Source organism: Lycorma delicatula, chromosome 7, assembly GCF_047948215.1.
Source record: "Lycorma delicatula isolate Av1 chromosome 7, ASM4794821v1, whole genome shotgun sequence".
Lineage (NCBI taxonomy): Eukaryota > Metazoa > Arthropoda > Insecta > Hemiptera > Fulgoridae > Lycorma > Lycorma delicatula.
The window spans coordinates 139,192,137-139,204,385 of NC_134461.1; the positions used below are offsets into that span (position 1 = coordinate 139,192,137).

Below are 12,249 nucleotides of genomic sequence, written 5' to 3' on the forward strand. Positions count from 1 at the left end.
GAAAAAAAAGGATAGTTGAGGAAAAGATAAAAAATTGGGGTTGAAAAAGAAACTATTACATATTTGATGTAAAATAACTTTTCTAAGTATGGAATAAACACATATTTTAAACAAAACTTGTGCAGAACCTGATTCTGAGTAAAATGATATGAATGATGTATACAGAAACTAAACGCACATGTATTAATTTACAAATATAATTAGAAATACATATACATACATGAGAATTTTGAAATTATTAAAAACAAAACATGACAGATTTTAATTATATATTACAACAAAATTTTAATATTACAAAAAATAATTAAATATTTTAGAAAAATAAACAATCAAAATGAAAAAAAACTCAAAAAAAAAAAAAAAACATGTCAGTAAAACAATTAAGACATGTTAAAAGCTAACTAAAAATTGATGTTATCTAAATTTTATTGAAATAATCTATTTCAAACAATTAAAGTGAAATAAATTAAATATTATAGAAAGTTTATTACTACCTACTCCAGTAAACTACATTTACCAACTAATTCTCTTTTTTACTGGTAAGTACATGAGTTTTTATTAATTGGCGAGAGTATATACATATTAATAAAATGAAATCACAAAGATTATTATGAAATGCATTTATAAATAGTACAACTCAAACCATAGAATATTCAATAAAAGTGAGTAGTTAGATTTTTGAAAATTTAAAGGTAATGCATATCGTAATCAGCACGACTTAAGAGATGGAGTAACTTTGGTGGAGTAACTGAAATGTTAAAACATTAGTATTTTAAGTAAACACATTCAGAATTTTTGATTTTCCTATTGTTGATATATTAAAATATCATTAAAATTGCTTGTATACCTCAAGAGCATTACTTTATACCATTTGTTCTCATAGTGGCAATAACGCCTTCTTATGGGCACTGTAGGCCCTCAGGGAGGGCGATAGAAGGCCCACAGAAAATTGGGGGCATTCAGGCGGTCTAGGAAGGCGATGGCAGATTAAAAAAAAAAGGCAAAAATTATGTTTTCCTAATATTTCAAACTAAAATGTATATAAATTGTATAGTAAATTGTAAACAGTAACTACAATTGCTATTTTTTAAGAACGCTTGTTAAAAACGGCAATCGCAATTATTATTTTTAATACATGGTAATTTTAAAAATTTTGAGGGTGCTAGAAAATTCTGTCATGCAGCTAAAGCCACATTCTAGGAAAGTGTCCTACAATTGTGTTGGCGGCTTTTTTTTTAAATAAAAATTTGATAGTTTAATAGAAAAACATCATCAAACATCAACATTTTATAGTATTAATAGTTTTATTACAATATATACAGACATTATAAAATAAATTACAGGAAACAAAATAAGTAAAGAAATTACATCTGCCAAAGTTTACTAACATTTTTGATCATTTTTTCAGGATCATTTTTATAATGCATAAAATATCCTTGTAACTGTGCTGGAGTAACTGGTCTTTTTTCATTAATAATAGCTTCTGATAATATTTTAGCTAATTCAGAAATATCCGGTTTATAAAATCGTAAGAACATTTTTTCTATTTGTTTTTCAGAACAATGACCAATATATTCTTTGTAATCAACACGACCTGGACGAATAAGAGCTGGATCCAATCTAATATAAGAAAAACAATTTAATAATAATTACTATTAAAAACAACTAAAACATAGAATAAAAGTAATTTAAACATATAATTAGTAAATTATTGTACTTTAAAACACCAAAATTCCAAGAATGCATGATATAAATAATTTGACATAAAAAAGACTGTATTTCTCTGCTATTAACCTGAGAAAAACAGGCAATCAATCATTTTTGTGTACCTGAGAAAATCAGGTATACAAAAAAGAATATTGGGGTTTTAATTTCATTTCTGTTGGTTGAAGTGATGCATAGTGTTGATCAAAATGCAAACAGGATAGGTTTGATTGCACATACGGCCATCGATTTATTCCTACCTTTCTGCTAGACAGTGCAAACAGCAAAGATCGTGACTCCTGAACAGAAGGCCTTTTGTGTTTTGAAGTTTGCTAAATGTTAATCTGTAGCCACAATTCTAACTTGCATTCTGTACAAAGTTGATCCTCCAAGTAACAATAACATTCATTGAAAATCATTCATAGCATAATCAGTTTGAAATGACTGGATGATTGTATAAATGGAAGAGTTCGGGGTCTGAACAAAATGCTGAATATGTCAGAGTGCCTTTCCAGGTAATCCTCAAAAATCTGTTAGGAAGGCAAGCTGCTAACGAACAATACTGGTAATGAGAATGTGGAATGTTTTAAGGAAACTGTTGGATAAGCTTGAAACTTGTGTATGAGAATATGAAATGGAAATTTTGTAGCGTATGAATAATGCCAAGCCTGACCGGGTTCTCCAGATGAAAGGCTGAGACGCTATGACTCTGCCACGGAAGTTAATTGTATAAACTTAATTTATTAGTAATAAGTAACAATAAATACAACACAAAGCTCAATGCGATGCAGTTCTTAAACAACTGTGCTAACTGATGCTAGCTCGCCTGGTCGTGTACGAAGATAATATACCAGGTGTTAGTTTTAAAATGCAACCCAATTTGAAGAAAAATAATGTGCTATATTTAATGCAATTAGTTATAAATATTATAATTATTTGTGCAAAACAATACTGAGATCAAACTTTTTTATAACAAATGTTGAAAGTGCCCACTAATTTTCAATGGAAGCCTTTACCCTCTTTTTCATACTCCATACAATCTTTTGAAGTGTACCTCATCCAAATTTTTGTAATTTAAGTTATGTTAGCTTTCAGTTCTTCAATGATGTGTGGCACAACCTTTTTAGATATCCTTAGAAAAAAAAATCTGCTGGAGAAAGATCAGGTGACCTTAACTGGCTATAAGGCAGTCAATATTACTCTTTCACCAAAGAAATTTCTCAAAAGGTCCATTGTTGCTGTTGCCATGTGGCCCCATTTTATTGAAACTATGAATCCCTCTCATTTAATTCTAAATTTGGAATAAACTGTGTTACAAATTCTTGGTAGAGGTCTGCATTAAGAGAGTTTTCAAAGAATATGGGGAAATTATTCTTCACCTAGAAATTGCACACCACATACCAATTTTCTGTGGGTGTAGAGGTTGTGAATGGATGATGTGAAGATTGGTGGAGCAGCTCCAGTAGCAATCATTCTGACTATTACCGTAACCACTCAAATGAAATCAAGCCTTTTCTGTAAAAATTATGTAATTCAACACTTTAACACTCTCCTGAACAAACTGATTAAACTACAGATGGTAGTGAAGCCTAGCAGCATAACTAACTGGGTTTAATTCACGTGATACATGAATTCAATATGGCTTCAGCATCCGGGTACCTTTAACAGCACTACGCAGACATATTCCTTTTTGTTGTGTAAGGTTTTGTAAAATTTTTTGTTATGTGAAATTGCTAGGATTTGTTAGGAGAGTCTAAAAAGGCTTACCCTAACATCTTCTAATGTTTCTTCATTAAGTACTGAACGTTTCTGGCCATGTCTCTGATTGTAAACAGAACCAGTTCCTTTATATTTTTTATCAAATGATGAACTGAAGATTTATTTGGTACATTATTATGGGAACTGCAGTTGGAAAGCTTCTAGGCAAAAAACAAAAAAATTCAGTAGTTATATAATTTTCCACAATAAAAATCCTTTCTTCAGTGTTCAAAAACATTTCTTAACAAAAAACACAGATAACCAAAAATAACTAATTGTTCACAAAAAGAAATAGAAGATTATATCAACTGATTATTTTCAACAAAAATAGGTAGTGCTGCCAACCCTCTTCATCTGAATTTATTGTATTAACTTTTCTAAAATGTATTTTGCTTGGGTTGCTTTTTAAATCAAATAGCCAGTATATTGAACTGTTAGATGGCAGAGTAAATTTTAGTTTGAAGTGATATTATTTCTGGAATTTTTTTAAATATAGGTGTACATGTATAACTTTTATTTGTAATTTATAAAATAAAACTGGATGTTTTCTTGCAAATATTATTCATACTTTTAGAATTTATCTGGTTGGTATTATGCTTAAATAAATTTAAACTTCTACATCATAAAAAATCATATAATAAATATACTAAAATATACAAAACATTTCCCCCTTACCCTACCAAAACCCCTGAAAATACTCAAACCAAGCAAAACAGTAATTGTGTTTCACCAAGCCAACAAACAACAGAAGAAAAATGAACAATAACAAACAACAGAAGAAAAATGAACAACAACAAACAACAGAAGAATAATCTATCTTGTAGAACGAATCTAACCGACATTTAATAAAACAAATTTCACGAGAGAAGTAAACATTATACTTATTTAATGAGATAATGAAATGAAAAAATGTCTGTCTAAAAACTGAACCCAAGACCCAGTTACTCTAAGATGAGTTGTGAATGTAACTGCTTACATATATATTACAGTGAAAGTTACATCTCACTACTTCATATAAACCAGCAGTCAGTGTGCTAAAAACATTATTAAACCTTACCTATCAATATAATTTGTTGTCATAAATAAAATTCTAGCTTCTGTTGATGCTACACCATCCAGACAATTTAAAAGGCCACTAAATGTCACACGATTTAATCCTTCATAAGCAGCAGCAACTACAACATAAAGAAATATTTGAAAGTAAACAAAAAACAAACACTGAAAATATATTAGATACATAAGCATACAAAAATCAGTTATCTGTACCAAGCAACATGGCTTTGTGATACTGTAAAAAAATTACCGCAATACAGAAAAATATATTCTAACATGACTCACATTAACAAAACAGATTTAATTTATTGCAGTGTATGATGCCATTAAATTCTTGGATGCAACAAAACTCATGGATCCTTGTGCTCAGTAGTTAATATCTTAGGAAAAATAATAATAATAACAACACAGACTGTACAAGATAATAAACATTCTACATACAACCTGTAGGTGCAACAACTAGAAGGTCTCAGGGAAAAGAATCTTAGAAAATAAAATAATAAGAAACACTAATTATAAGATAATGAATATATATACACATATGTCCTGCTAATAGTTAGTGATACCCCTATCAGATAAAAAGTCCTTGTACATTATTTAGGTTACGTGAACTTCACTACTATAGACCACTGGTTCTTATACTATCTGGTGGAAAAAAAAATTCTGAATTAATTTAATCCAAGAATTAGTTTTTGCATTTAAATATATTTACATTAACTTATGAATAGATCATTCCAGTAGTTCCCAGTAATTTAACTCCAACAGAAAAAAAACCTGATGTGGGCACCACATGACTTCCTTTTATGTCTATTAAATTACATATACACATTTTTTTACAAAGAAAAGTACATAAAATTTTATTTCATTAATAACTTTTGATATTTTTTCATATTTTTTATTATTATTATTGAATTATTATTTATCATAATTTTTTTTTTACGATCAGAGGTTAATAATTATAATTAATTATAATTATAATTATATATATTAATAAATTAATATATTTAAATTAAAAAAAAAAAAGTTAAAAAAAAAGGAGATGAAGTCTGATTCAAACTGAATCTGTGCCTTCTTCCCCTTCTAAGAACCAAATATTTCATTAATTAAAATTTAATTTGGTTATAACTCTGGAACCAGTGAAAATAAGTACCACTTCTGATACATCGTTGAAAATTTCTCAATGAGGGGTTATTATGGCAGTTCAGAAAAGTTCAAAATCCACATTTTTTTTTGATTTTGGTCTTTTTTGGACACTTTTGGTTCAGTCAAATGCAATCAAAAAGGGAGGTGCACAGCTAGATATTACAAAAGTCCTAAATCCAAAATTTCAACATCCTATGGTTAATTGTTTTTGAGTTATGTAAGATACATATGTATGCAAATACATCACACTGAAACTAGTCAAAATGGATTCAGGAATGGTTAAAATGGATATTTCCATTGAAATCTGAAAACCGAAATTTTTCACGATCACAGTACTTCTATTTCATACAAGGAAGTAAAAACTTATATATTAAAAAAAAAAAAATATATAAAACAAAAGTTATAATTTTGTTTTATGTAATTTTTTTTTGCAATTTATTACAGATATATATAACAATCTAGTATACTCTGAAGGAATTAATAATGTATTTTGTGGAAGACATATTTGTCTTCCAAAAGACATCAATCTTGTTCACAAAAGAACAAGACATCAACGAAACTACGTAAATTTGTATACTAATGTGATAAGTCAAAGGTAAGTATCAGGAAGTATCTAAAAATCAATAATACCATATTTGTACTAATTCACTTATAAATAAATTATGTTCACCTTTTGCTGTATCTTCTCTGCTACTGAATGCTGCATCAATATCTTCTAATAATATAATTACGTTCTGAGGAGCAATACTTAACAAATGATTAAGTCTATCATCAGAAAGTCCACGTTCACTTAAATTAAGAACACATATTCCAAATGCTAGTTCTCCTGCAAGTGCTGTAATGAATGATGATTTACCACAACCTGGTGGCCCATGTAAGAGATATCCTCGACGGTATGGTATACCTACAAAAAATGAAGACAATACTTGATGACATATTTTTACTGTCCTGATTTTGAGCTACAGCAATATGGTGTAGCAATAATGGGAATGTTTACAGATTGTTAAAAAGAAATCTAAAAAACTGATCTATTTTTAAGTTTTGTGCCTTAAGAGGATATTAAAAAAATTTTTTTTAGAAAAAAAAAGATTTAAATAAATTGTAAATAATCAGCAAAAAATTTATTTTATTCGAATGCTCCCAAGTCTACAAAACCTATCTTTGTCAAACGGACATTTGTTATATGTAAACATGAGGTCTGCTTAGAAAATAACCGAACATTTTTAATAACACGCCTATAGAGATATTTAGTTAGTGACGTGTGGTTGGCAGCATTGTGTTCCACAAATCCAAATTCACATTTAATCAAAATGCAAAATCCAAAAGCAAAAAATTAATGTAACCCATATCAACCTCTTTGTAACCACATGTTCTTGGATTGTTGATATCACATTTAATTTTCATATTATTGTAAATTGCAAAGTGTTAGTAGTAATTTTTTAGTCCAGTGTTTGACAGTTTTTCGTTCAGAATTCTTTCAGACAACACTGACTGACATGAAAAGTTATATAGTGCCGATGTGTGTCTTTGCCTTCGGAGTGGAAGCCATCCCTTCTCAGGAGTGGAAATTATTGCATTCATAATAACCGCAGAAACTGATGGAGGAATAAATTCTAAGCAAAAAATTATGTATAAAAATTTTTTGTGGAAAAATCTGCATATTGCAGTATGCACTGAACACCAAATTGATATTTTGAAACGGAAGTTGTTTCATCATCCTCCATAAAGGCCATATTTGGCTACCATTATCACCTTTTCCCAAAAGTGAAAAATTGGTTAGTGAAGCAGTGTTTTGAAAATGACAAGGAGTTGAAAAACGGTGTTACTACTTGGCTTAATTCATAGGCAGCAGACTTTTATGATAAGGGTAATCAAAAACTTGTTTACAGATATGAGAAGTGCCTTAATTTGGGCAGCAATTATGTAGAAAAGTAACTAAAAGATGTATAGTATATAATACATTTCTTTTTTTTTTTTTTATCAATGGTTTTGTTTTAATAACAAATCAGAAGTTGCTTTTCAAATAGCCCTTTTATAATCAAAATAAAATATATAACAGCAGAGTAGTAACAATAAAGAAGGATATTCAAGAAGAAGAAGAAGAAGAAAGAAACTCCTTCGTAAGTCTGATCATTCATAAACAATAATACTATTACTTGTACATACAAATTAGTTATAATTATTCGAAACTACAATTAACTGCATTAACTATGTCCATGTCAAGTTTCATGATAACTTTAAATACCAAATATAGCAATAAACTAAAGCTTTTCAACAATGACCAAGATTCAGTTTTAAACCTTTTATTCTATGAAATATACACAAATATTAATACAATAACACTAAATACTGTAACAAACAACTTTCTGTAAACTTCAATTTAATGCCATAAAAAATTCTACTATACTGCACAAAATATAGTTTAATTTTTTTAAAAAAAAAATGAACAAAAAATCCTCATTAATTTTTCTACATAGACATTACAAATTTCAATTTTTTTAAACCCTACACATATATGATTTCCTCTAATTTTTTAATAAAAACTGGTATGTGTTATGCGCACGTGTGCCTTAGCTTACATAAGATTTTATGAAAGGGGATGTTGCTACGCTTTACGCATCCAACCAATTAAGTTTTTTGAGCAATTCCCAGATGGGTTGTATTAGATACTTGCCTTGCCAGCTACTGGAAGATATCAGTATCAAACTATACATGGGCCCATAGTAATGATTGACCCAATCATCATGGCACTTATCCAAGAAAAAATAAAGAATAAGTAGATATACTTCCAGAGGGAGAAAGATCATTCCTCAGGACTCCCGGGGTAGTCTCCATCTTAGTTAGAACAAATTAGCTTTATTATTAGATAATTAAGGATACATTAAATAGAAAGTGATATAATATGGAAATCAGATTTAAAGGTTTTAAACAAATTAGAGAATAAAGAAAATGTATGGAAAAGTAACTTTTTTTTTTATCAACAAAGAACTTTGTTTTATTCTTATATTTTAAGGAATGGAAAATAAAATAACAAAAAACTTTTAACATGAAAATTAGAAAGTACTATTAATTAAATGCAGTCATACTAATATGCAATGTAGCTATTCAAATGTTTTGGATTAACATGTATAATAAAAAAACATTTTTAGGACAGTAACTTTAGCAATAACTAAAATTAACAGCACCAAAATAATGCGTTACAGATTACATTACACAACAATGAGATTATATCACATTATATCTAAATTCTATTAAACAAACTAATACAGTATACTGAGATAAGACATATCTTACCTTAATTTTTCCATGAAAGTACTTTCATGGGATCCTGTATCCTCAGTCATAATTAAAATAATTTTGTAATTACACAATAAAAATTAAAATAAAAAAACCTAAAATAATGAAACCAGCATATTAATATTATAAATACAAACAAAATTTCAATCTGATAACCCATCAGGCAGTGTTTAAGGGAGACGGTATATAAAAACTGCAACAGATAGCACTATTTGTATAAATTAATATGCAATTTTCATTATTTTAGTAGTCTTATTTTAAAATTTTTATGGAATAACAAAATGATTTCCATCATGACTGAGGATGCAAGATCCTGTGAGAGTACTTTCATGGAGAAATTAACGTAAGATTTTTTATCGCAATATTCTCTACTAGGTGGTTTATCAATAGAATTTAAATATAATTTAACAATACAGAAAAATAATATAAATCTTAAAAGGATTAATTCCAATAAAATAATAATAAGATTATATGAACACATGTTTGAATTTATTTACACCTACCAAATATAAACTGTTCATCTAAAAACAAAAATAGTTTTTATTAACTAACTAATAAATTATACATAAAGAATTAACTATAATAGAAAAATATTAAAATAAATTTGAAAAACTATTAAAAAAGTTCAAAAACTAGTAAATAAAATATTTTATGTGAAGATCTAAAACTATATATATATATATATATATATATATATATATATATATACACGAGGGTGAATCAAATATAAAGCAGAATTTTTGTTGTTGTTGATGCAAGACTAATGGAGAAAGGGTGGCTTTTCAGTGTTGTACATAGAGCTGCATGGAGGGAATCTCACTCTTAGAAAGTCAGCTCACTACTTTTTTCTAGTCAGAGCAGGAGGTATCATCATGCATTGCGCAATTTATTATTATTAAATTTTTCACAGCAGAAGGGGTGAAACCATCCAAAATTCTGAGAAGACTTCATGCACAGTTCCGGGACAACACACTTAAAAAAACTCAAGTGTGTGATATTGGCATAAGCAGTGTTCAGAATGACAAGTACTAGTTGAAAATGTTCTCATGGTTTGTCACCTTATTGAGGATGACTGTTGATTAACAGCTGCAGAAATTGCTTCTGAGAATGGAATAAGTTACGGCAGTACTCAGGCAATCATTACTGGTGATCTTGGATTTAAAAAAGTGGCAGCACAATGGGTCCCTCATCTTCTTATCAAAGGTCAGAAGCTCTACCGGCTAGAACTGTGCCACCCGGTTGTTGAGTTATTACCAAGCTGAAGAAGAATTTTTTTTGTGTTGATCATAATCTGCGATGAAACCTGGGTACACCATTACATCCCAGAATCAAAACAGGCAAGTATGGAGAGATGAAAAAAGGAGAAACTGTACCCATTAAAGCTCAAACTTAACTGTCAGCTGGAAAAGTTCTGGCCACAATATTTTTTGATTTCAAAGGAGTTTTGCATGTTGATTTTCTCCATGAACGTCGTACAGTGAATTCTGTATACTATTGCCAACTTTTGTATAAAGCAATACTTGCATATCGTCAGAAAAGACGTCAATTTTCAGTCCAAGATGTCATTCTGCTTTATAACAATGCTCAGTCCAATACCGCAGCTAAAACTCAAGAAAAAATTACATCATTAATCTGGACTACACTGGAGCATCCTCTATACAGTCCAGACTTATCGCCCTGTGATTATCATTGGTTTGGACTACTAAAAGAAGCACTTGGATGACAGAAATTTGAAGACAATGATGCTGTTGAAGCATATGTGCGCAATTGGTTGACGTCACATGGCCACCTTCATTTTATGATAGTGGGATCAAAAAAGCTACCTCTCTGCTGGGAAAAATGTGTTTCCAAAAGAGGAAATTATGTAAAAAAATAATATTTGCGAGAATGTATGTTTATTATCCTTCAATAAATTATAAAACAAAAATTCCAGTTCACATTTGATTTACCCTTGTATATAGCCATTTTGATTGTTAAATTAACTTCTCAATATCAATTCATACTGTTAAGAAATAAAATATAAAAATCTGATGTGTAAACCACACAACTTCCTTGTACACCCATTACATTACATATACACATTTTGCTGCAGTTCACTTAAACTTATTTCATTTGAAAGTGAGATACGATTCTCCAATACTTTAATAAAGTGAACAATTACACAATTGCTGAAATATTAGTGTTTATTAATATCAAATATTTATAAAATTATTAATTTAACAATGAAACAGAACGTTGTTAACATTTAACATTTTACATGAAATATTAGGATAGAGTAAAAGTCCTTTTATTACTCGTATTACTTTTCAGTATTATTTGTATCTTCGTGAGTTGCTGATTAACAAAAGTTTCAAATTTCTGTTGTGTCATATAAATAAAAGTTAATAATTAAACTATTCTGTTCTAGTGAACTCTTGTATATTGATTACAAATGTTAATTTCGACCTAAGGGTGTAAAATATTCAGTTTTTATTATTGGATTATTTGATGAATAATCAAAAATGAAAAAGAAACATCATACAGGAAAAAATAGATAACATGAAAAAATATATCTAAAAAAAGCAATAAGATGAATATGAAGGGGAAGAAAATGTTAAGAACAAGGGAAGAATAAAAAACTTAAGAGAATATGATAAATATAAAGAGGAAGAAAATGTTAAAACCAAAGAAAGAATAAAAAGATTAAGAGAGGATGATGAATATAAAGAGAAACAAAATTTGAAAACCAGAGAACATGTACACAAATTAAGATCAGAAGAATTATATCAAACCAAATAGCGATTAAATGATTGACAACAATAAACAAATAAATGAAATAATGATCAACTCCAACTTAGGGAAAATATTGTCTGACAATATCAGGAGTAATGAACTAAAAGATAAGAATGTTTTGTAATTTATTAAAGATCGAGCATGTATGACTCAGTACATATGTTGTTCTTCTGGTCTGTTTTTCAGTCACTCTGTAGTTAACTTTAATGTAGATAAAATTAAACAGACATTAAACCAAAAATAATATGATTCTAAATTATAATTTTCAATTAATATTAAATAATCAGAAGCTTCACCAAATCTATTACATATACATATTTTAAAAGTACATAACCTTTTTTTTCACTAATAACTTTTGATTTTTTAATATATTTTTTTAATTATTATTACCAATGATTGTAAATTTTTTTTAAAATCATGGGCTAATAATTATTAATAAATTAATATATTTAAATTCAAAAAAAGTTAAAAAATTAATTTAAAAAAAGAAGGTGAAAAAAGGAGATGAAGTCAGATATGAAG

At 28.6% G+C, this 12,249-nt stretch overlaps 1 protein-coding gene across 1 annotated transcript in view; it reads right to left on the reverse strand.

Annotated features, from left to right (window-relative positions):
* Positions 1 to 366: 366 nt before the first annotated feature.
* Positions 367 to 12,249, reverse strand: part of Bcs1 (mitochondrial chaperone BCS1) — a 31,508-nt gene continuing 19,625 nt past the window's right edge. Inside the window, exons 4-6 of the mRNA XM_075370839.1 lie at positions 6,329 to 6,562; positions 4,520 to 4,637; positions 367 to 1,620 (exon numbers count right to left, since the gene is read on the reverse strand). Of these exons, the coding sequence (XP_075226954.1) occupies positions 1,365 to 1,620; positions 4,520 to 4,637; positions 6,329 to 6,562 (608 nt within the window). The 3' untranslated portion in view covers positions 367 to 1,364. The remainder of the gene's footprint in view (positions 1,621 to 4,519; positions 4,638 to 6,328; positions 6,563 to 12,249) is intronic.